At 42.5% G+C, this 26,146-nt stretch overlaps 1 protein-coding gene across 4 annotated transcripts in view; it reads right to left on the bottom strand.

The window, feature by feature from the left end:
• Positions 1 to 10,843: 10,843 nt before the first annotated feature.
• Positions 10,844 to 26,146, bottom strand: part of Cgrrf1 (cell growth regulator with ring finger domain 1) — a 24,172-nt gene continuing 8,869 nt past the window's right edge. The window contains exons 2-7 of one of the 4 annotated variants that reach the window (XM_021182189.2): positions 24,923 to 25,062; positions 19,153 to 19,327; positions 18,872 to 19,019; positions 11,618 to 11,725; positions 11,052 to 11,408; positions 10,844 to 10,986 (exon numbers count right to left, since the gene is read on the bottom strand). In XM_021182189.2, the coding sequence (XP_021037848.1) occupies positions 11,088 to 11,408; positions 11,618 to 11,725; positions 18,872 to 19,019; positions 19,153 to 19,327; positions 24,923 to 25,062 (892 nt within the window). In that variant the 3' untranslated portion in view covers positions 10,844 to 10,986; positions 11,052 to 11,087. Of the gene's footprint in view, positions 11,409 to 11,617; positions 11,726 to 18,871; positions 19,020 to 19,152; positions 19,331 to 24,922; positions 25,063 to 26,146 lie in introns of all 4 variants that reach the window. The other 3 variants (XM_021182187.2, XM_021182186.2, XM_021182188.2) reach the window with 3 other exon arrangements.

Below are 26,146 nucleotides of genomic sequence, written 5' to 3'. Positions count from 1 at the left end.
ACAGCTCCACTTAGATTTCGGATTACCATATAAGACTGAATAGAACCAAAATTCTTTCCCTCCAAACCTGCTCTTTTTCTAGTTGTCCCCATCTGCAGCTCTCAGCCTAGTCACCACGATGGCCTCTCACCTATATCATCATATGGCTCCCCTCAGGTACCTTCTAAAAGGCCCAAAGAGACCTCCCTCAGTAGTGCAGTTGATGTTTTGACCCCACCTTCCCCCTCCACTTTGCCACCCTCCACATGTCTACTTTGTCTTCTCCATGGCACTGCCTCCGTCTGGTCCACTGCAGCCTCTACTGACTAGCCTCTTCATATTAGAGTGTAGGCTACAACGCCAGGCCTTTCATCTGCTATATGCTTTGCTTATATGGCCAATGCCCAAGCAAGGCAGATTGCCTGTGACATGTCAGGAATCACAGATGAGATCAAGAATGCAAGTAGAAAGTGAACCCTAAAGTAAATAGAATGCACCCTTGTCCTGGGGAGAGGAGAGGTTGTCTGCTAGCTTTGCTAAGCAAAATAATGCCAGGAAAGCCACTGACACACACAGTTTGCTCTGCAGTATGCCTATCCCCCCAGCCCACCCCACCCCGCACACTTCACACTCACTGGTGTAAGCCTCTCAACAGCCTGTGGGTCGATCTAGTACCATTTTATACAGGAAGAATAGTAGCAGAATTGGGCCTGAACCCCAACAGACCTAAGTTTGGATAGGTTCTTTGCTGGAAGTGTTTGACGATATGGGACATAGGTGCTAAGAAAAGCAGAAGAGGTTTGAGAAGCGATGGAGATTTTGGTAAGGGCTGTCGAGCACACTGAAGGACCAGATAGCATTGAGATGGTGGCTTCACAGTGGACTCCAGAAACTGGTCAGGCACAGCTGAAGCCAAACATGGTGGTGCACACCGACAGCACCCAGGAAGCAAAGGAGGAAGCTTGCTGCAAATGTGGGGAAGGCAGGGCTATGCAGTGAGTTCTAGGTCAGTCAGGGCTACAAAGTAAAATGCCATTTCACACGCAAGCATGTGTGTGCACAGGGGGTATGGGGGTGCGTGCGCGCACACACACACACACACACACACAAACCCCTGCGTGCGCGCTTGCGCACAAACATACCAACCACAGTTGAGTTAAGCCAAGTTTGTGAATTGGAGGGCAGAGAATGTGAAGAAGCCAGGAAAACAAAAGATGAAAGTACATTTGAAACAGCTGAACAGAGAACTCAGGAGCAAGGTAATGAATTATGAGATTGTCCGGGAGCCTGGGGATTGGAGGCCATAATGACAAAGATTTAAGATGAAAACTGTATAGAAAGACAGAGACATGGTCACTGGGGAGAGAATGCAGCATTCAGGACCTGTAAAAATGTCTTTAGGATGCTATTGAGAGCAGGACTGAGCCCAGCCTGAGTTACTATAAGTGCAGGAGATTGACATAATTTCCTCCCACCTTGCCCAAACGAGCTTCAAGGACAAGCTTCAACAAAGCTCTTCATTCTCAAAACTAATAAAAAAGCATTAACAAAATAGGCGAATGCCAGGAGGGAGAATTCAAAGGTTGTGTGTAGTGCTTAAGAGACAGCTCCGACCCGTCCCTAGAGTTTGTTCAGACATTCAGGACTCTCAGTGGGCACCATGTTGAGAATGGAGTTGCTGAAGGTGGAAGTAGCTCTCACCTGTGAAGTCTGCCCTGACTTGGGGTTTCACAGAATCAAAAAACCAAATGTTTTCTTTCTAATAATGTACTCAAACCGAAGGCTTTTACAGATGTGTTCACACAGTGTCATTGTTCATGGTGAATTCTGACATAAGCCTCTAGGAGTCCATAAATATACTTAATATCGCTGAATTTTACATTTAAAAGGCTTAAAATAGTAAACTTTATGTAACATATATTTTACTACAACAAAGTTATGAAAAGCAGACAAACAATACAAGGTCACCACCTACAATACTCCTTCTGAGGAGTTCTATCTTGATCAACAAAAGGGAAGTTGAAAACACCCCACACAGAACATGCACTGAGTGCAGCTCTTCCAGTCTGCTCAGTAACTGTGCAGCACACCAGTGTGCAGTTTGCACTCAGGATAGTGTGGCTGCGAGCTGTGCCTCCTGCAGATGCCATGCCCTGTGGTGGTGAGCGTTGTGAATCCCTAACCCAGGAAAATAGAGCACCTAACATTTGAAGTAAGCCTTCCATTGAATGTATATCACCTTTGCAACATTGTAACCTAAAATTCCCCCAAGCAGCAACAGCAGCAGCAGGCACTGACTGCTCTTCTAGAGGTCTTGAGTTCAATTCCCAGCAACCACATGGTGGATTGCAACCATGTGTAATGGGATCCAACACAACGACTGTTTACTCATATACATAAAATAAATAAATCTTAAAAATAAATTGTGTAACTGGGTGAGGTGGTGCACACCTTTAATCCCAGCACTCCACAGGCAGAGGCAGACAGATCTCTAAGTTTGAGGTCAGCCTAGTCTACAACGTGAATTTCAGGCCAGCCAGAACTTTATAGAGACCCTGTCTCCAAAATAAAATAAAATAAAATAACTAAAAATTAGTGCTAATGGGACAATCTGTGCCACTTTACTTGATTATGTCATAAGTTCTTCATACTTATACCACTGATGGCAGGAAAAACGATCAAACAGGAAATAGGTATTGAGATGTGAACTCTGATTTGGGCTTTAAAAGAAGTGTGAAGTGTAACGTGACCTGCAGCGTGCACAATCCTTGAAATCATCAGGTGGCTCTGCCTGTGTTAAGTCACCAGGATAGCTCAGTCCATGGATGTCACGGTAAACAGTGTGACACTGGGGGTGGGGTGGGGTGGAGTGGGACTGGTGCTAAGTGGATACAGAATAGAGCTTGGGATGGAGAGTTCTGTAAATGGATAGTGATGACGGCTATACAATGGTGCAAATATACTTAATGCCACTGTATTTACATTTACAAATGCTTAAAACAGTAAATTCTATGTGGCATATATTTTACTCCATTAAAAACCCCTATGAAAAATAGGATGACATTACTAATATAATTGCAGTTACTAAAACTGTACCTCCACAGGAAGCAATAGTGCATCTAGGGCAGCCTGGAACAAAGACATGGAAAGGACATTAGGCTAGGATGGAGGCAAACACTGAGAATGTCCCCAGATTGATAGGGTGAAGCGAGATTGGGCATCCCGACTATGCTGCTGGCTACAGCACGGAATGCACTTTGGACAATCTTGCTCCACTGACAGACTAAACCCTCTTCTAGGCACGGGGCTTGCTTCTAGCCAACCCTCCACGTCCCTTTTGAGCACACAATACTGAGGTCAGTAGCTCTGTCTGCTCCACTGCAGGCAAGAGTCAGAAGGTACAGTGTTTTTGTTTTGAGACAGGCTCTCACATCTTGTCTCTGGTTGTCCTAGAACTCATTATGTAGACCAGGATGAGCAGGAATTCACAGAGATCTACCTGCCACTGCCTCCCAAGTGTTGGGATTAAAGGTGTGGACCACCATGCCCGACTCTAGGAGATAGTTATTACATGGCTACTGAATGCAGAGAAAGTTTAAGTTGTTTATAAAATGGACAAATGCTCTTTCTTGCAAGTGCTGTATCTGAGGGAGAAAACGACATTTAGCTTCCGGTTTCTGTCTGTGCCTGGAGCTGATCCTCTACCACAGCACTACATACACAAATACTGCAGGGAGAGAGCTAGCCTCCCAGGAGTGCTGACAAGCCTGTGAGCTCAGGTAAGACCACCACTTCTTCTCAGAGGGACCTGCCCAGAACCCCCAGGACAAGAAACCAAGGGGCAGCCCTGGGACAGGAGCCTTCTAGTTACTTTCTGCAACCTGAGCTGATCCTGTGCCACAGTACTCCATACCCAAATACCTCCAGGAGGCAGGTGGTCTCCCAGGAGTGCTGGCACACTTGCGAGCACAGGTAAGACCACCACTTCTGTTCAAATTCCTGGCCCAACAGGGGCCCTCCTAGAACCATCAGGACATAAGAACTAAGGAATAGCTGGGCACAAGCTTCTACTGGTTTCTGTCTGCACCCCAGAGCTGACCCTGTGCCACAGCTCTCCATACCCAAATTCCTCCCAGAGACAACTGGTTTCCCAGGAGTACTGGCACAGAGACTTGCAGGAGAGACAGACACAGACACAGACAGAGACAGCAAGACCAGCTAACACCAGAGGTAATCAGATGGAGAGAGGTAAGAGCAAAAACATAATCAACAGAAACCAAGGCTACTTGGCATCACCAGAACCCAGTTTTCCCAACACAGTGAGACCTGGATACCCCAACACATTAGAAAAGCAAGCCTCTGATTTAAAAATCACATCTCATGATGATTATAGAGAACGTTAAGAAAGACATAAATAACTCCCTAAAGAAATACAGGAGAACACAGGTAAACAGGTAGAAGCCCTTAAAGAGAAAACACAAAAGTCCTTTATAGAATTGTAGGAAAACACAAACAAACAAGTGAAGGAATTGAACAAAACCATCCAGGATCTAAAAATGGAAGTAGAAACAATAAAGAAATCAAAAAGAGAGAGAACCCTGGAGATAGAAAACCTAGGAAAGAGATCAGGAGTCATAGATGCAAGCATCACCAAGAGAATACAAGAGATAGAAGAAAGAACTTCAGGTGCAGAAGATACCATAGAAAACATTGACACAACAGTCAAAGAAAATGCAAAATGCAAAAAAGCTCCTAACACAAAACATCCAGGAAATCTGGGACACTATGAGAAGACCAAACCTAAGGATAATAGGTATAGAAGAGAGTGAAGATTCCCAAGTTAAAGGGCCAGTAAATATCTTCAACAAAATTATAGAAGAAAACTTCTCTAACCTAAAGAAAGAGATGTCCATGAACATACAAGAAGCCTACAGTACTCCAAATAGATTGGACCAGAAAAGAAATTCCTCCCATCACATAATAATCAAAAGACCAAATGCACAAAACAAAGAACGAATATTAAAAGCAGTAAGGTAAAAAGGTCAAGTAACATATAAAGGCAGACCTATCAGAATTACACCAGACTTCTCAACAGAGACTATGAAAGCTAGAAGATCCTGGGCAGATCTCATACAGATCCTCAGAGAACGAAAATGCCAGCCCAGGCTACTATACCCAGCAAAACTCTCAATTACCATAGATGGAAAAACCAAGATAATCCATGACAAAACCAAATTTACACAATATCTTTCCACAAATCCAGCCCTACAAAGGATAATAGATGGAAAACACCAACACAAGGAGGGAAACTACACCCTAAAAAAAAAAAAAAGAAAGTAATCATCTTTCAACCAACCCAAAAGAAGATAGCCAAACAAATGTAAAAATAACATCAAAAATAACAGGAAGCAACAATCACTATTCCTTAATATTGCTTAATATCAATGGACTCAATTCCCCAATAAAAATACATAAATTAACAGACTGGATACATAAACAGGACCCAGCATTTTGATGCATACAGGAAACACATCTCAGTGTCAAAAACAGACACTACCTCAGAGTAAAGGGCTAGAAAACAATTTTCCAAGCAAATGGTCCCAAGAAACAAGCTGGAGTAGCCATTCTAATATTGAATAAAATCAACTTTCAACTAAAAGTCATCAAAAAATATAAGGAATCTTCAGAATCATCAAAGGTAAAATCTACCAAGAAGAACTCTCAATTCTTAACATCTATGCTCCAAATACAAGGGCAGCCACATTCATAAAAGAAACTTTACTAAAGCTCAAAGTGCATATTACACTGCACACAATAATAGTGGGAGACTTCAACACCCCACTCTCATCAATGGAAAGATCATGGAAACACAAACTAAACAGAGAAACAGTGAAACTAACAGAAATTATGAACCAAATTGACTTAACAGATATCTATAGAACATTTCATCCTAAATCAAAAGAATATATCTTCTTCTCGGCACCTCATGGTGCCTTCTCTAAAAATGACCATATAATCTGTCATAAATTAGACTTCAACAGATAGAAGAAGATTGAAATAATCCCATGCCTCCTAACAGACACTACGGATTAAGGCTGGTTTTCAATAGCAACAAAAGCAACAGAAAGCCCACTATGCCTGGAAGCTGAACAATGCTCTACTCAATGATAACTTGATCAAGGAAGAAATAAAGAAAGAAATTAAAGACTGTTGAGAATTTAATGAAAATGAAGGTACAGCATATCCAAACCTATGGGACACAATGAAAGCAATCCTAAGGAAAACTCATAGCTCTGAGTACCTCCAAAAAGAAACTAGAGAGAGAGCATACACTAGGAGCTTGACAGCACACATGAAAGCTCTAGAACAAAAAGAAGCAAATACACCCAAGAGGAGTAGAGGCAGGAAATAATTAAACTCAGGGCTGAAATCAATCAAGTAGAAACAAGGCCTCTATACAAAGAATCAACCACACCAAGAGCTGGATAATCGAGAAAATCAACAAGATAGACAGACTAACCAGAAACAGTATCCAAATTAACAAAATCAGAAATGAAAAGGGAGATATCACAACAGAAACTGAGGAAATTCAGAAAATAATCAGCTCCTACTACAAAAGCCTATACTCAAAACAACTGGAAAACCTGGATGAAATGGACAAGTTTCTAGACAGATACCAGGTACCAAAGCTAAATCAAGATCAGGTTAATGATCTAAACAGTCCTATATCCCCTAAAGAAATAGAAGCAGTCATTAAAAGTCTCCCAACCAAAAAAAGCCCAGGACCAGATGGGTTTAGTGCAGAATTCTATCAGACCGTCAAATAAGGCCTAGTATCAATACTCTTCAAACTATTCCACAAAACAGAAACAGAAGGAGCACTCCCTGATTTGTTTTATGAAGCCACAGTTACACTGATATCAAAACCTCACAAAGACCCAACAAAGAAAGAGAACTTCAGACCCATTTCCCTCATGAATATCCATGAAAAAAACTCAATAAAATTCTCGCAAACCGAATCCAAGTACACATCAAAAGCGACCATTCACCATGATCAAGTAGGCTCCATCCCAGGAATGCAGGGATGGCTCAATATACGGAAATCCATCAATGTAATCCACCACATAAACAAACTCAAAGAAAAAAAAAAACACATGATCATTTCATTAGATGCTGAAAAGGCATTTGACAAAATTCAACATCCCTTCATGTTAAAAGTCTTGGGAAGATCAGGAATTCAAGGCCCATACCTAAGCATAGTAAAAGCAATATACAGCAAACCAGTGGCCAACATCAAACTAAATGGAGAGAAACTTGAAGCAACCCCACTAAAATCAGGGACCAGACAAGTCTGCCCTCTCTTTCCCTATCTACTCAATATAGTACTTGAAGTTCTAGCTAAAGCAATTAGACAACAAAAGGAGGTCAAAAGGATAAAAATTGGAAAGGAAGAAGTCAAAATATCACTATTTTCAGATATATGATACTATAGTCAAGTGACCTCAAAAATTCCACCAAAGAACTCCATACAGCTAATAAACAACTTCAGCTAAGTGGCCAAATATAAAATTAAACAAATCAGTAGCCTTCCTCTACTCAAAGAATAAACAGTCTGAGAAAGAAATTAGGGAAACGACACCCTTCACAATAGTTACAAACAATATAAAATATCTTGGAGTGACTCTAACCAAACAAGTGAAAGATGTGCATTACAAGAATTTCAAGTCTCTGAAGAAAGAAATCGAAGAAGATCTCAGAAGATGGAAAGATCTCCCATGCTCATGGATTGGCAGGATTAATATAATAAAAATGGTCATCTTGCCGAAAGCAATCTACTGATTCAATGCAATTCCCATCAAAATTCCAATTCAATTCTTCGTAAAGTTAGAAAGAGCAATTCTCAAATCCATTTGGAAAAACAAAAAGCACAGGATAGTAAAAAACTATTCTCAACAATAAAAGAACTTCTCGGGGAATCAGTATCCCAGACCTCAAGCTGTACTACAGAGCAATAGTATTAAAAACCATACGGTATTGGTACAGTGACAGGCAGGTAGATAAATGGAAAGAAAGGAACCCACACACCTGCGGTCACTTGAACTTTGACAAAGGAGCTAAAACCATCCCGTGGAAAAAAGACAGCATTTTCAACAAATGGTGCTGGTTCAACTGGTGATCAGCATGTAGAAGAATGCACATTGATCCATTCTTATCTCCTTGTACAAAGCTCAAGTCCAAGTGGATCAAGGACCTCCACATAAAACCAGATACGCTGAATCTAATAAAAGAGAGCTGGGGAAGAGCCTTGAACACATGGGCACAGGGGAAAGGTTCCTGAACAGAACACCAATGGCTTATGCTCTGAGATCAAGAATCGACAAATGGGACCTCATAAAATTGCAAAGTTTCTGTAAGACAAAGGACACTGTCAAGAAGACAAAATGGCAACCAACAGATTAGGAAAAGCTCTTAACCAATTCAACATCCAATAGAGGGCTAATATCCAATACATGCAAAGAACTCAAGAAGTTAGTCTCTAGAAAACCAAATAACCCTATTAAAAATGGGGTACAGAGCCAAACAGATTTCTCAACTGAGGAATTTCGAATGGGCAAAAGGCACCTAAAGAAATGTTCAACATCCTTAGTCATCAGAGAAATGCAAATCAAAACAACCCTGAGATTCCACCTCACACCAGTCAGAATGGCTAAGATCAAGAACTCAGGTGACAGCAGATGCTGGCGAGGATGTGGAGAAAGGGGAACACTCCTCCATTGCTGGTGGGATTGCAAGCTGGTACAACTACTCCAGAAATCAGTCTGGTGGTTCCTCAGAAAGTTGGACATAGTACTACCTGAGGACCCATCTATTCCACCCAGAAGATGCTCCAACATGTAAGAAGGACACATGCTCCACTATGTTCATAGCAGCCTTATTTATAATAGTCAGAAGCTGGAAAGAACCCAGAACCCAGATGTCCCTCAACAGAGGAATGGATACAGAAAATGTGGTACATTTACATAGTGGAGTACTACTCAGCTATTACAAATGATGAATTCATGAAATTCTTAAGCTAATGGATGGAACTAGAAAATATCATCCTAAGTGAGGTAAACTCAAAAAGAACACTTGTGGTATGTACTCACTGAATACCCATGATTCAATTCACAGACCATATGAAGCCTAAAACAAAGGAAGACCAAAATGTGGATGCTTTAGTGCTTCTTAGAAGGGTGAACAAAATACTCACAGGAGTAAATATGGAGACAAAATGTGGAGCAGAGACTGAAGGAAAGGCTACTCAGAGACTGCCCCACATGGGGATCCATCTCATATACAGCCACAAAACCTGGACACTATTGTGGATGCTTGGAAGTGCTTGCTGATGGAAGCCTGATATGACTGTCTGCTGAGAGGCTCTGCCAGTGCCTGACAAATACAGAGGTGGATGCTCAAAGCCAACCATTGGACTGATCATGGGGTCTACAGTGGAGGAGTGGAGAAGGGACTGAAGGAGCTGAGGGGGGGTTGCAGCTTCATGGAGGGAGCAACAGTGTTAACAGGACAGAACCCCTGGAGCTCCTAGGGACCGGACCACCAACCAAAGAATACACATGAAGGGACCCATGAAGCTGGCAGCATTTTGTGGCAGAGAATGGCCTTGTTGGACATCTGTGGAAAGAGAGGCCCTTGGGCCTGAGGGTGTTCGATGCCCCAGTGTATGGGAATGCCAGGGCTGGAAGATGGAAGGGGGTGGGTGAGTGGAAGCGCACCCTCATAGAGGAAGGCTGGGGGGGGGGGGAATAGGATAGTGGATTTCTGAAGGAGAGAGCTGGAAAGGGGGAAACATTTGAAATGTAAACAAAGAAAATATCCAATAAAAACATAAAATTAAAAGAAAAAATTTAAAAAGAAAAGAAAATGGCACTTAAATGTGACACACAAGGCCCACTTTTGTCATACACCCTTGAGAAGTGTGCAGCCTCCCCCTGAAGGCTTGGCTTATTTGGTGTGACCCACTTTCCTGGGGAGCTGATGGCAATTCTGATGGAAGCTTTCTGTTCTTAGCCACCTTGGAAAGAGTGGCATCGGGTGGCGCGCGCCGTGGGTGTCCAGCCAGCTCAACAGTATAATGGAGGAGGGATATGGGATACTGGGTTTATTTGGGATAGAAAATGGTAGGATAAGAAAACAAAGATACTTGTTCCTTTTAATGTGTGTGTGTGTGTGTGTGTGTGTGTGTGTATGTGTCCCTCTAGGCCCTAACTTCTGGGTAGATTGCTGCAAAGGAAGAAATATAAGGCAAGGCAGTGGGGCCTACTGACCTTCCTGGACAGAGCACATGTTGCTAATCTAATCACACCTGACAATGGAGAGCATAAATTTAATTATCCAGGAGATTTTACTATCCAGGTGTTAACGCGGCTGCCTCCTCTAGATGAGTGCTATCTAATCAGTGACACATGGGGACAATCAGAGCTGTGCCTTACTATATGTAAAAAAGCCTATATGTAAAAGTTAAAACATGAATTTATGTAATTCTGATAAGAAAAATTTGAAATCAAATGGATATTTATAAAAGCGTATTTCAGAGACAGTGGAGGTAAAAGGCCCTTCCGACTACTTTGTAAACTGGGGCACACGGTAAGAAGAATTCAGTCTTCCAATTCCACTCCACATTATAGTAAAAGGAAAAGCCGTCAGCCACCCTGAAACTTATACCTCCTGGAATTTCAGGAGGATTGACTTTCAGAGCGACTTTTCTCACCCACACTATGTGAAATCTTCTAGCTGGTAAAACAAACAAACGTTACATTCTTCCCAAGAGCACCGTCAAGTTTTCTCTATCGACAAAGACAGCGTCCAGCGTTTGCCACACTGAGCGGGAAGACTTTATTTCCATCATCCACGTATTGTACAAGGACGAAGTGAAAATAGAACTCTCTCCGACAGTTAAGACTGTAGATTCTGTGTTAGGATTGCCTCTAAGGACACAAGGCTCTGCACCTTGTGTACAGTTAAGACTGTAGATTCTGTGTTAGGATTGCCTCTAAGGACACAAGGCTCTGCACCTTGTGTAGAAAGTACACTTTCCGGCTGGGATATCTTCAGGAAGTTTCTAGTAGGTCCTTGTCTGGCTCTTTCTGACCACAAAGTGCAAAGGATTCCTGCACAAACTGCCGGCACATGGGACACTGCTTGAAGTAGCGCACACAGCTGTCACACAGGCAGGCGTGCCGGCAGGGCAGGAGCACCCAGTTCACGCCCCCGTTCTGGCACACCACGCAGTCCCTGCTGCTCTCCTCCACTGGGTCCCCGTCACTCCCAGCCAGTCCCACCTTCTCCAACAAGCTCTGCTCCACACTTCTGTCTTCTGGAGACTCGTCGCCAGAGGGAGGGGGACTATTATTTGCAGACATGAAAAGTTGCTGAAAATCAAAGAAACCAGTGTAAAGGCGATTGTGAACAACAGTCACTCTCTGAACCTGGGGGTCACAAAAGCTCCTAAAAATCTGTGAACTAGCAAATCCCAGAGGAGGAGGAGTTAACTTCTATAAAGTAACTATAAGCCATAATTCTCTTTAGAAACAGCCTCTCCTTGATCTATAAATAACAAACGTTACATGGTATGACTTACCTTAAGATCGTAAAATTGACCTTGAGCCAGGATTAAATATTGATACAATATTCTGCAGGGAAGTTTGTAAGTCTTATCAGGAATATGAATTACTGACACCATGGAAATCTAAAATAAAAATTGGATATGAGTCAGCACCTACCACTCTCTCACAGAGAAGTGAAAAATGCTTCATATAACAGATGAGAGATATACTAGAACATTTACCCTCATTGTATAAATCACAGCACTGAACAGGAAGCAGTTACTGACAGAGTTTTGACACATTTTAATTCTACTGAAATTTACAGATTCATTGTGCTCTCAATAAAAATATCAGTGTGCTTTACTACAGAGCTGCATCCCCTGGTTCTGAACTCACACAGAAAAAGGAACGAACATGTAAGAATAGGCAGGAAAGCATTCATCAGCTAGAGGTTCCCTAACCTCATCAAATATTAAATTGTATGGTACCGATTCGTAAGTAGAGGAATGGACAACAGAGAAGATACAGTCCAAAGGGCAAAAACTAGTTATGTGCAAAACCATGGTGCGGCACAGACACAGGGAAGGGTCTTGTTGTTGTTTGCTTTGTTTCGCTTTGTCATTAAATACATTGTTTGGGGTCATCTGGCTAACAATTTGGAAGAATGTAAAACTGGATGTCTGCCTCCTACAGCACATCTGTAACATCAGGGCTGGGAGGCAGAGACAGGCAGCTCCCAGGAGCTCACTGGCCAGTCTAGCCAATCAGTGAGCTTAGTTCAGTGCAACTCCCTGCCTCAAAAAAAGAGTGGAGAGCAGCTGAGGAAGACACCTGATGCTCACCTCTGCCTCCACATGGCACACCTACACACATGCACACACGAACACAAATAAAGTACAGGGTGACTGGAATGACATTCAGTGATGATTCCTGCCCCACCCCACTCCAAAGAAGATAGACAAACAAAAACAAACTTGTTTCTCTCACACAGGATTGACACGTATACAAAAGCTTGCACTCCCGTAGAGACTCTCATGAGAAAGAGGTGATGGGAGAATTCAATGAAGGGAACTGGCACTATTGGTAACAAAAGAGCATGCATTTGCAACTCAGCTACACCCCAGTATAAAGCACTCTTGCATAGGTTATTCAGTATAAGACAGTTACACTGGGAACTCCCTATATCATCCAAGTGAGGAAACTAAGAAACTACAACACGCACGCGCGCGCACATACACCACATACAATATGTGAGGCCAGCCAGAATCTCCAAGACCAACAACTGCTGAAACCTAAAAACTCAAAAGCTCCTAAAGTCTAAAGCTCCCAGGGTTGGAGACCCACAAATTATAAGCCAACAGGTTAAAAACTGTGAAAAACATAATTTCTAGTAGTGTATGAAAGGCTACACGAGGGGTTTGGAGGGGTAGAGAGCCAAATCTTGGGGATGGGTTAGTGTAGCCAAGCTACAAAAAAACAGCACGCATTCCTCCTGCCCTGTCATACGCAGCACTAGGCCTCCCACCATGGAGTAAGCTTAAGGACACCTGCTCACATGGAGATCACTCCAGTGTCACAAAACAGTAGAGGGTGAACTAGTGTTAGCTAGAAATTTGACATTTACCACACAGTCGAGCATACAAGACTAGTGGGTGCCTTGCTTTGATTAACAATGATGTCTTCAATGTTATCTCCACTGTTCTGTTTATTAAATATATGCCTGGAAGCATCAGGCATTTTAGAAACTTAAGACATTTATAGACTATTGCCTGGAAAAAGCAAAATGTAGTTATAAATGCTTATTGGAACTCAGCTGAATTGCCACATAATAATGGCATTTGGAACAAGCTATGCTCAAGCTTCCGAAAGTGAAGTGCGAACTGTACCAATAAAACTTGTTTTATTTTCCACTCAACCAATGCATTTGATGGAAAGTAGACAAGAGCACTTGTCAATTCTACAGACAGGATGAAAATTTCAGGTTAGAAGCAACGTTGTCTACTGGGCACTCCTTCCAGGTGGTGAAATTCCAGGAGCTTTCAATGAATGGGAGCCACACTTGCCAAGCAGGGAGGTGAGGAGCTGCTCTGAAAACAGTCACTTGCTCAGCTGGAGACAAACAACAGCACTGCTACCTAGCCCTAGCTGATGACCAATTTTGTTTTCACCAAACTCTGGGTGGCCTGAGACTCCATACGAGCACAGCAGAGAGGACAGGCTATATGAAGATAACGGGATTTCTATGAAGTCATACAGGAATTTAAGAGATGTGCTGCATAGAGCAGGAGTATATTCTCTGAGGACAGCCGTTACACATGACTTCAAAAAGCAGTTAACTGGGGCTAGAGAGATGGCTCAGAGGTCAAGAGGACTTGTGTGGAATCACAGATATGTGCACACATTTTTCATGCCCATGACCCAGCCCCATGATGCTGTCTCTGTGTTAAACTGTCTTGTTTTTCTTTTATATTTTTCTTTCTGCTATTTTAAATTGCCAGCATTATTAATTTGCAATTAGGAATGTTGTATATTTCAGTTCTGCATTACTTCTAATAAAGTTTTCAATTGTGTAAAGAATTGTATAGACCATTAAATTGTTTTATGTATTTTTTTGCAAATTTGATTGCACAAAAGTATGTTATCAAAATACTATGTGGTGTGTGAATACCACACACATATGTAAAAATACAAGGGGCTGGGGAGATGGTTCAGTCAGTAAAGTGCTGTCATACAAGAGCAAAGACCTGCGTTTGATTCCCAGTACCCATGTACAAACTGGGCACAGCAGAGGCAGGCTCCTGTTCTCCAGCACTGGAGGGTAGGAAGGAAAGGAGACAGGTGACTCCCTACAGGATTGGTGGCCAGTCTAGTTGAATTGGTAAGCTCCAGGCTCAGAGAGTGACTCTGTCTCAGAAAAATAAGGAGAAAAACAACTGGTGCTGACCTGTGGGCGTATACACACAGAGAGCCACTGTCCTCACTATGTGGGCGTATGCACACACAATGTCCTCACTAAATGAAGAGGTCCTTCCCGGATAGCTGAACTTACAAAAGAAGGCATTTCTGGAGATTTCTGCTCTGGCTAACTACCGTGTTTCATTATGGTTATGACCTTTGATTAATCTCATCAAAAAAACTAAGGTATGTCTTCGTATGTCTTTAGTTATAAAGTTGGCATACAAATCAACACCATGTTTTAGTTATGGTTTTGTTGCTATGAAAGACACCATGACCAAGGCAACTTTTTAAAAGGACAACATTTAATTGGGGCTGGCTTATAGTTTCGGTGGTTCAGTCCAGTATCATCAAGGCAGGAAGCATGGCAGTGCCTAGGCAGGCATGGGGCTGGAGGAGCCAAGAGATGTACATCTTGATTGGAATGGGCCAGAAGACTACACTCTTCCAGGCAGCCAGGAAGAGGGTCTCAAAGTCCATCCCCACAGTGACACATCTACTCCAACCAAGGAGCCACACCTCCTAATAGTGCCACTCTCTGGGCAAAGCATATTCAAACCACTACACATCCAGTGGCTTATGTTTAAAAGTTCTGCTTTTTGGCTTATCTTTTGTGAACACAGTTTGTCTCCTTATAACTCTAAGACTTGTAGGACATCACTGGCATATCAGAACTTTATACTTGTAAAAACATACAAGACACGATTGTCTATTTTATTTTGTAAAGTAGCCTATTGAGTATTCTAACATGTTTGTCTCTCAAATAAATTTTCCTTATTATTAATATTATTACTGTGTGTGGATATGGGGTGTACTCGCAGGTTTATTTTACTGTTATTAACTTTGAGGAAACAACTTTGTGGGGTCTGTTGTCTCCTTCCACCTTTAAACAGGCTCTAGTGATAGAATTTAGGTCACCAGGCTTGTGTGGCAAATCCATTTACCCCATTAGCCATCTTGCAGGCCCTAAACTCCCTTGAAGAAATGTAAATGTCTTTTAACTAAAGTTTTAAAATTGTGTTTCCCAGAATTATATTTTAGGATTTTGGTCCAATGTTTAGGATTATGACTTTTCTTTCAAACCAAATGAAATACTATGCAGCTATTAAAAAATAAATAAATAAACAGGGCTGGAAGAGATGGCTCAGCAGTTAAGAGCAATGGCTGCTTTTTCAGAGGTCCTGAGGTCAATTCCCAGCAACCACATGGTGGCTCACGACCATCTGTAATGGGATCTGATGCCCTTTTCTGGTGTGTCTGAAGACAGCTACAGTGTGTGTGTGTGTGTGTGTGTGTGTGTGTGTGTGTGTGTGTATGTGTGTGTGTATAATAATTCTTTTAAAATTTTTGGGAAAAAAATCCATGAGGAAATCTGTTAACCTATTTGTAAGTGATCTCTCCATGACACTGTAACATGAACAGAGTACAAAGAGGGTTCACAGCACCTGCTGTGTCCTACCTTCATACCTTCCTGTAACAGAAAAGGAGACACAACACACAATGGATATGGTCGTCCACGGCACTGAGGCATGTGGGAGACTCCTGAAGGTCTCTTATGTAGCTTTCCTCTTCTTGAGGGAGTGAATCCATGTAATTTACGAGCACAGTTTGACTCTGAATGCTCAGCCTGGGCAGAAAGTGCTGAGACAGCAATTTGAGTCCAGACTAGTTCAGTTCAAAACTGATATCAACTACTGAGGAAAAGATGAAGGAACCCCCGAGGTCACTGGGGCAGAAGGGTCTGGTTTGTAGGAGCATGCAGAGAACTGACTAGAGACAGTCCCTTTCCAAGCACCTTGTTAAACATAGTATCTCACAAGAATCATTACGGGGTATTAAAGATGAGGCAATCAAGAAAGGAAAGTAGGACACCTGCAATGGTCCTAAAGGGTCCAGAAGCGAGTTGGGCAGCCATACATTAGCAGCTCAGTCTGATTACCTGCCCCATTCTGCAGCAACATTTGAAAGACACAGCAGGGAGAGGAGGGAGAGGGAGAGGGAAATGGAGGTCAAACTCTCAGGAGAGCTACGGTGCTTCATTAGAGACCAAGAGAGAGGAACCCAAAGCTAAGGAGAAGTTAGAAACAATGGACCAAGAGGTCAAAATGTCTATCACCAATGCCAGCAAAGAGTACTGTGTAGTTCAGAGGTGGCATGCTCAAAGGTCGTCTGTCATCCTGCAGGGTTCCCTGGCTGCCCAGGCCTAACTCTGACACAATCACAAGAAAAGCTTCTGCTTACAGAAAGGGTGTGTGTATGCAGAAGTTGTCTTACAAAATGCTGTCATAAAGGCAAACAAGGCCAGGCAGTGGTGGTGAACGCCTTTAGTCCCAGCACTCAGGGCCCAGGTCTCTGTGCTTGAGGCCAGCCTGGTCTACATAGTTCCAGGGTAGCTATAGCTACATAGTGAGACCCTGTCACAAAACAAACAAATGAAATTTGAAATTCTTATTTGCAAATAACAAGTTATATTTTTCAGTAAGAGTCTGCACCTTTCAAAATTCAACACACATTTATTTTATCAAGATACTCTGCTCTTTACAAAATGGTAAAAAAAATGGGGAGATTGCTCAACGGCAGAGCACTTGCCTAACATGGACGAGAGCCCAGGGGTAGAGTAGGGCTGAGAGTTTTCTTCACGTTTTTTTTGGTCTGTAAAAGGACATTTGTTCTAAACCCCAGGTTGTTGCTGAAAGAAAATTATAGGCTAATACTAGTGAATATATTTTGTATATCACACAAAACTATGATTAAAATGTCCCTGTATCATTACTAACAAGCATGTCAAACACAGAAAAGGCCACTTTTACCATAAGATTGCTTTTATTTCTTTGCCTTTATTGTCGTTGTTGTTCTGCTTTTGGTGACAGGGATTCTCTGAGTAGCCCTGGCCATCCTAGCACTAGCTCTGTACACAAGGCCAACCCTGAACCCAGAGATCTGCCTGCCTCTGCCTCCTAAGTTAAGTGATGGAACTAAAGGAGTGTGCCACCACCCCTGGCTCTTACTGTAAGTTTCACCAAGGGCTGCTTATATATATGGGTTAAGTTTCTCTTTTCAGACATGCTCAGAAGCAGAAGTGGTTCCGAGTTTAGATTTTTCAGACTTGAGTATATATTATATATATTGGCATATATACAATGAGCTATCCTGGGGACAGAGATGAGCCCCAAATCTAATGAGGAAATTCATTTGTGCTTTAAGATCATATTAAAAACATGGCCTGATACTAATTTTCAAAAGCATGTTGAATGCACATGAACGTAACTGTGACTGGTCAGTGAGGGCGGGTTAGAATTTCCCACATATGCACGTCAGTGACGGGCATGTCCAACCTGTGTCCACTTCCACCGCATTGATTAGTCAGTGCTCCTCAACCTCCTAATGCTGTGACCCTTTAATGCACTTCCTTACGCTGTGGTGGCCCCCAAACATAGCATTATTTTTGTTGCTACTTTATAGCAGTAATTTTACCATTACTATGAAGCATGACGCAAATATCTGTGATTTCTGATGGTTTTAAGCCATCCTGGTAGAAGGATCATTTGACCCCAAAGGGGGTCGCAACCCATAGGTTGAGAACCATGGACTTAGATGCTCTTGTGTTCCAAATAGGAAATTACCAGTCTAAAGAATCTGTACACAAATTGGGCAGTGGTGGCTCAGACCTTTAATCCCAGCACTCTGGGAGCAGAAGCAGGTGGGTCCCTAAGTTTGAGGCTCGCCTGGTCTATAGAGTGAGTTCCAGGACAGCCAAGGCTACACAGTAAAATCCTGCCTTGCCTCCTCTCCTCCCCACAGCCACTCCCACCAATCAGTACACAGTGAGAAAAAAAGTTCCTAAAAGGACTGAACATAAGGATCCCACGTGGAAAACGCAGGTGTAGCAGGACTCCAATAGAAACAAAGTAACTATAACTGTGGCCCCAAAAGACCAGGCCTGTGCTCAAAGTCAAGCATTTCAAGTCAAGATGACACTGATCAATTCAGTAATAAAAATGTAGAGATGTGCCTATTCTCTCTCAAAAAGGACATTTTCTCTAAAGCAAATAATATCTACCACAGAAGGATAAAATTCACTCAACAATAATCCACCTTTAATTTTCTAATAAAGCTATGCTGTTGTCATCCAGAGGGGGGTAAACATCATATTCTGAAGGCATGTTACAGCTATAATAATTAAACGGGGATGTAATCCATGGTTTAAGTTTTCAAGACACATTAGTCCAAGACCAAATATATATTTTCAGAAATTAATTTTTCCTATTTTAAAAGTAATTTGGAATCACCCAAGTCTTATAAAGGTAAGGAATCCCAGATGCTTCAATACTTACAATATCATAAATTTCCCTGTCATCCTCATCAGCGAGGGTCAACAGAGCTACCAAAGGATAGCGAGATCTGGGCACTGGACCAAAGTCTTCAATTTCAGTATCACTTGGTAACTGGCAATATATTTCTTCTTTGCTGTGCTTTTTAATACTTTTGAGTATGTAAAGGCAAATTGCCAACAGAACAAAAATATATTAATAAGCCAATGACTTGGCAACATCTGACTGTATCCACAGGGTTTCGTTTTTTTCGGTGCCAGTGAGTGTATGTGGAAAAAGGATACAAATACTGTTCTCGGTGGAGATAGTCACTGTACAGCGCCTCTTCTAACGCTTGTGGGGTGCTTATCCTGAAGGAGTAGGCGTGCTTCTGGAGAGCTTCGTAGAGCTTCTGCACACTGCACCCCCAGTAGCATGTCAGACGACTATCCTCCAGGCAGTCTGTTGTCAAGGTCATGCCTGCTATGAAAGCAAACCACAGAGAATGGGCGTCACCCAACCATCGGACAGTACAACAACAGGGTAAGAAGCATGTATGAGCTTCGGTCTGGATGTTGCCCAAGCTCATAGCCCCTTTTAAAAGTTGTTGTATATCTGCAAATATAAAAGTCTCAAGAGCAGAATTAAACTCCATGCAGAATTATAGCAATATCAACCAAGTTTTATCATTATAATTCATCTTTAAATGATTGGCTCGGTTTTCCTTTTTGTTAAGTGTAACTACCCCTTTCCAAGATCATATGCAATCCCAATCGCAGGGGTCAGAAGAGCAGAGCAGAGCCATTTGAAGTGGGTGTTCATAAAACCAGGGTGTCCAGATGGGGATCACTCAGGTCAGAAAACACTAGACGAAGCAGAGTGTTACTGCTACTGTTTATTAATACACAGAACAACAGTGTTAATGCCTGTCACACAGTCAGTGCTCTGTTTATCGATACTCACAACAGTGTTAATATCCGTCACACAGTCCGTGTTCTACAGCCCAAGGAACAGCTGGGAATACCAACTATGGAAGGGTTAATAATTCTCTCTGTTTTCAACAAAAGGAGGTTACAACTTCAGTAGACTGGATACGTAGATGACTAAGAGGATGTACAAATTGCTTGTGTCATCTTACTTATGGATTCTATGCCTACATAGTACTTTAAGTGCTACCAACATGATATTTTTTCTCCTTCCTAGTAGCAGTTGAAGCAGATGGAGTCCAAGGGGAGAGAATAAGTCCAAGGGGAGTGTCGCCTGCAGGTGGGAGAGAAGCTGCCACAGCTAGAGCAGAGGTAGGGTGTGTTTGACTAGAACTAAATGTAGTCTGGGTCACTGTTCCCGGCACAACAGCCTGGCTTCTGCACCCGGCTCCAGGCCCACCAGCAATCCCCCGGCCTCAGTGAGTCTTTACTGAAGGTTTTCAAGACAAAGTGCTGTGAGAAGATGAACAAATTCAAGCAGGATGACAAGAGGGTGTCCTACTCTTCTGCTTCAGTGGCGTGTGGAGGGCAGTGACACAGACCACAGGTAGTTAACCAGACACGAGTGTTAACTAGCAGGAACTCTGCATAGGCACCTGGGATGAAATTCTACCTCAGATACCTATTGGAGTTCAGCCAGGTATTAATTCACCGACAAATGAAAGTAACCATGCTTTAATGTGTCACCAAAATCGGTTCTAGATTGCTGTTCTCAGCCTTCATGATGCACCACAGTTCCTCGTGTTGTGGGGACCTCCAACCATAACATCATTTCTGTTGCTTCTTCATAACTATAATTTTGCTGTTAGCAAGCATAATGTTTTTGGAGACTGACTGCAGGGAGTTTTTTCCTTTCACATGTTCTTGTTCTTCTATTTTTATTTTTTTATTTTTATTTATTTTTGGGGGGGGGTTGAGACAGGGTTTCTCTGTGTAGTCCTGGCTGTCCTGGAACTTGCTCTGTAGACCAGGCTGGCCTTGAACTCAGAAATCCTCCTGCCTCTGCCTCCCAAGTGCTGGGATTAAAGGTGTGCGCCACCACGCCCGGCTGTTCTTGTTCTTCTAAATTTCATACATATAGGTTGCATACCCAGAACTGTTTTACATTAATATCATTAACAAAACTGGGGCACAGCTGTAAATCAGAAAGTTTAACACCAAGTGGGGTATGGCTTCCTTCAACCCATCGTTATCCCACACAACTGCACTAGGCTAATAACACAAACTGCCTAAGTCAGCCTTGCAGTGAGCCATTTAAAAAGAACAACTCAGACAGGAAAAGTCATCTTGTCTCTGTGAGGAAGTCATGCACAGAGACCATGTGTGAGGATGGTGAGACAGTCAGGGCCCCTGGAGAGGAACCATCAGGAAGTGGAAGCTGGCAAACTGCTCTCCAAATGCTAATGTGTTTTTGCCTAAGTCTTTTGCTTTAACTGTTATTGGCTCTGTTAAAATGGGGGACAAGGTGGCATGGAGGGGGCTTCCAAAGTGACAGCAGGCTTCCTGAAGCCCATTCATCCAACTCAACTAACACATACTGAGTGTCTAACTTATGGTTTCATTAAAGCTCTATACTGGGACATGAACTGAACAAAATACAAACACAACAAAACCCCAGCAAAGGGTGCCAGTAAACAGACTCACGAGTCTCTTATTTGTTCTCAAGTCACATCGTGTCTGGGTGTTTGCTCCCCCTCCTGTGCAATCTGTCAGGTACTTGGGATATAGTGGTGAAAAAACATCCTGGATTATTAAATGATCTGCGCTTGAAACAAAATAACTATCTAACTACTCACAATGCCAGCATCATGTAGACATTGCTAAGGGTAGCTACCTTTCCATGAACTTTGTTCTTTTTTGTTTGATTGGTTTTGTTTTGTTTTTTGTTTTGTTTTGTTTTGTTTTAGAGACAGGGTTTCTCTATGTAGCCCTGGTTGTCCTGGAACTAACGCCAGGCTGGCCTCGAACTCAGAAACCCGCCTGCCTCTGCCTCCCAAGTGGTGGGATTAAAGGCATGCGCCACCACTGCCCGGCTAACTTTGTTCTTATAACTTAACTCATTCTTCATTTTTCCCCACACAGAAACAAGTAAGAAATGTTATCCACTGGTATTTTGTTTTTTTAAGTGAGTTCTTCTAGTAGCCACCCTCCTAGTGACCATTTGCCTTTTCTGTTAGTGAAGTATGTCAGAGCGTGGGCATAGCTGAGGGCTCCACTGACAATTTTCATTCGCCTCTGACAGGCAACATTGGCTCTGCTTATGATGGCTTCTGCCTGAATGGTGGTGGTGACTGCTTCTGCCTGAATGGTGGTGGTGACTGATTGCTTCTGCCTGAATGGTGGTGGTGACTGATTGCTTCTGTCTGAATGGTGGTGGTGACTGCCTCAGTTCTATACGAGATTTCCTGTTTTCCTCACAGCAAGATCAGTGACCAACTCTTCTCACTTCCCAATGTACTTCCAGGCTTGTGGCTGGACATCAGGAAGTCTCATGCTGACTTTTCTATAGGCAGTCCTTACCCAAGAACCAGCTAAGACACTGTAGCAGGTTGAAATATAAAGCCATGGGGGGAGGGGGGTTGGGGGGAGGCAATGCTGGGGGGGGGGGGGGGGGGGGGTTGTTGAACCACCATTATATATTTTAATCATCACTGCCTTCTTTTAATAAAGATAGTTTCTTTATGCTATATCTTAAAAATCTATTTTTCTAAAACGAAAATATGTCAGAATAAATATGTACTCTTTAGGGAAAACGAACTTAGTTTCCTTCAACTTATAGGGCGGCATTATTTATAATTAAGGGAAAGGAGTAAGGAATTTTGTACTTAAAAAAAAATTACTTGCTGAGGCCAAATTGAGCTGTATTATGAATTCCAGACCAATCTGAGCTTCAGTGTGAGGCCTCCATCAAAGAAACGAAGAAAGACTGACTTAGGCAATGCGCCATGCTGCCTGACTGGTTTCTGTCAGGTGATAGATAAGCTTCCCGCAGTCACAGGCAGGATGCCGACTTCAGAATGGTTCACTGAAGTCACAGTGAATGTGACGGAGGAAGACCATCAGCTCCGGAGGTGAGGTCAGTACCTTCAGCCCAAAACCCCCACTGGATTTGATTGTCTCCTGGAGGTCATCAGTGGGATGCAGAAGTAGCAATCAGTGACTTGAGGATAGACACCTCAGTAGAGGGACACAGGGAGATGTCAGCATCACTTGGAAAAGTGAAAGGAAGAGCAAACAAATATAAAAAAAGTGTTCTTTTTCCATTTTCATGTATGTGTGCTGTGCATGTGTGTATGTGTGTGTGCTGTGCATGTGTACATGAGTGTGTGTTGTGCATGTGTGCATGAGTGTGTGCTGTGCATATATGTATGTGCTGTGCATGTGTGCATGTATGTGTGTGTGCTGTGCATGTGTGCTGTGCATGTGTGCATGAGTGTGTGCTGTGCATGTATGCTGTGCATGTGTGCATGAGTGTGTGTGCCCCCGTGCCCCAGCACGGCTTTCCTGGGTTGATGTTGAGAATCTTCACCTTTGCGTTCTCACTGAGGCAGGGTCTCTCAGCCCAGAGCTCAGATATGTCTACTCTTGCTAGCCAGCTTGCCCAGGGATCCCATCTCCACCTTCTGAAGCAGGCTACACACCTCCAGACATTCTGTGTGTGGATCTGAACACTAGTCCTTACGGCTGCATTTTAACCATGTCCCTGGCTTAAATTCGTACAGTTTCTGTGTTTGTTTGTTTTTGTTTTGTTTTCCTTTTGAAGGAAAGAAAAAGAAATGGTGGCAAGAATAAGCTAAAAGCTGAGAACGATTACATTTGTGGTTAAGCTAGGAAAGGTTAGGTGTCAAAGGTGAGCTCCTCTGCTCCTAAATCTTCATCTGCACTGAAGAAAAGCAAAATCCACAGATACAAAACTCAATTCTCTATTTTTCTTCCAAAACCCACATTCCTCCTATTTTACTTCTGTTATCAGTGTTATCTATGGAAACCAATGCAAAGAATCAAGTCTTCATAGACTCTTCTCTCTAATCTAGCCTCTTAGTCAATAGTTATCGTCTTAGACTCTTTCTGTTGCTATGATAAAAATGCCCTGGGAATGGCAACTTTGGGGAGCAAAGGTTTACTCTGGCTACAGCTAAAGTGTGCAGCCATTTATGGTGAGGAAGAGCCTGAAGCAGCTGCTCCCACTGTGTTCACACCACAAGCATACACTGCCGTTCACCTCTCATTCTCTGTGTATATAGACCGTGGATGCAGCCAAGGGTCAGGGCCAAGCACAAGGGGCAGACCTTCTCACTTGGGTTACCACAATCAAGACAATCCCTCACAGGCCTGGGAAGCCATCTCATAAGTGATGCCAGGGTCTGTCAGCTGATAGCCGATGCTAACATCACACCTGCCTCTCCCTGTCTGAGCCACCAAGGGCTTCTTGGTTCTCACCTTTCTGCAGTTCCTACCTCCCGGGTGCTCTGCTCCCTCTTCTTCCACCCCCAGGAAACACCCACTTATCTTTCAGTCAAGACAACTAGAAAATGGCTACAAGGAACTGGGGTGAGCATACGCTCTCTACAAGGACTTTCCAAAGTGTCTCTACTGTGGCAAACAACTTATTTCTTCATAATTCACTTCCAGGGCTCCTAAGTAGTCCTTCTAACAATTCACTTTTCCAAACACAGAAACAAACCTGTGAACTGTAATTACCACACCAGAAACAACTTATTATATGAAAATAATGTATACTAAAATATCATAATTTCAGATTATAAATCAGTTGTTCTTTTATAGCAACCTTAAAGTCACTGTTTTACACACTTAATCATTATGTCCCTGACGACCAATGAGTGTGGCACAGACTGTGCACAAACATGTCTGTACTTCATTTTCCTCTCCGTAAGCGCTGTTTCTGTTAACTACTGGATAAACCCTTCCAGAGTTCAATGTATAAAACATTCATCTTCACGTCTACAGTTTTCAGGTCAATGAATGGTTAAGTTTAATGAGGAGAGAGTGAGCAACAGAGAAAGAAAACAGAAGGGCTAGCAACAAGAGGACATGAGATGGGAGCAAAGCTTGGGAAATAGCCACCGACTTGCTAGGGAAGCTGCAGATGAATTAGTGATCTCTAAGCCAAAAGGATTCTTCACTTGTCTCATTTGTTTCTTGAATGCTCTTGTGCTGAACTGGGTTTCTTCTGAATTTCTCAGAATTACTGGAACATCCCAACCAAACCTAAAGAAAGGTAAAGATAAAACATAACTTCAACAGATTTGAAACTTTATGTCACATAAAAAGTATGTTAGGCTTCATTACATATTCCTTTTTAAAATAAGGACCAGGAAAAGAGGTGTAGTCACTGATCTACATTGTCTTGCAGAATCAATCTAGAATTAAGGGAGGGCAGTGGCTTCACAGAACTGCAATGCATCACTGGGCTGAATAAATCGGCTTGCTCTTTCCTTTACATTGTGGATAACCATAATTTCATAATTACAGTCAGTGATTGTAGGTAAATTATACTTAGAATAAAAAACGTGGCCATTATAGAACTATCTTCAAAAGATATGAAAAACAAATGTTTACTCAAAATTCAGACTATTTGTTATGGTCTATGAGGCCAGGGAACTGTTAAAATATCAAATAGTCTTTCAGAATTTTTAAAATAACAAACCGAAGTATCAAATACAGACTTTCATCATATAATACACTTTTAAACGTTGCATAAACTATGCAAAAGCATGAACTGTGACAATCCATGCAGCTTGGGGATTAAGAAACTAAACTAAATAGCTAGTAAACTTACAAAGCAGGCAAGCTTACTCAGTCTAAACAGAGTGCCCTAGAATAGGCCATGGAGGAATCAGTGGACTGCAGCTGTGAGCATACTTTGATCACTTCTTTCTCTCCAAACACACAGCTCTGAGAGACAGGAAAGAAAAAGAAACAGGAAGGAGCCTGCAGAAACAAGCTCACAAACTGGCATATTCCAGGGAGAATATCTTAACAGTCAGCACCAAAGATTATATTGCTATAATCATGTGGATAATTTTCAAAAATATAGGGGCTGGAGAGATGACTTAACAGTTAAGATCTCTGTCTGTTTTTCCAGATGATCTGGAATTCAGTTCCTAGCACCCACATGACAATTCATAACTGTGTGTAACAGGGGATCCAATATTCTGGTCTCTGTGGGTACCAGGCACACAAGTGGTACACAGACATTGTCTTAGTCAGGGTTTCTATTCCTGCACAAACATCATGACCAAGAAGCAAGTTGGGGAGGAAAGGGTTTATTCGGCTTACACTTCCATACTGC

Source organism: Mus caroli, chromosome 14 (genome assembly GCF_900094665.2).
Source record: "Mus caroli chromosome 14, CAROLI_EIJ_v1.1, whole genome shotgun sequence".
NCBI classification, from domain to species: Eukaryota; Metazoa; Chordata; class Mammalia; order Rodentia; family Muridae; genus Mus; species Mus caroli.
This window is presented reverse-complemented; position numbering and strand designations above follow the sequence as displayed.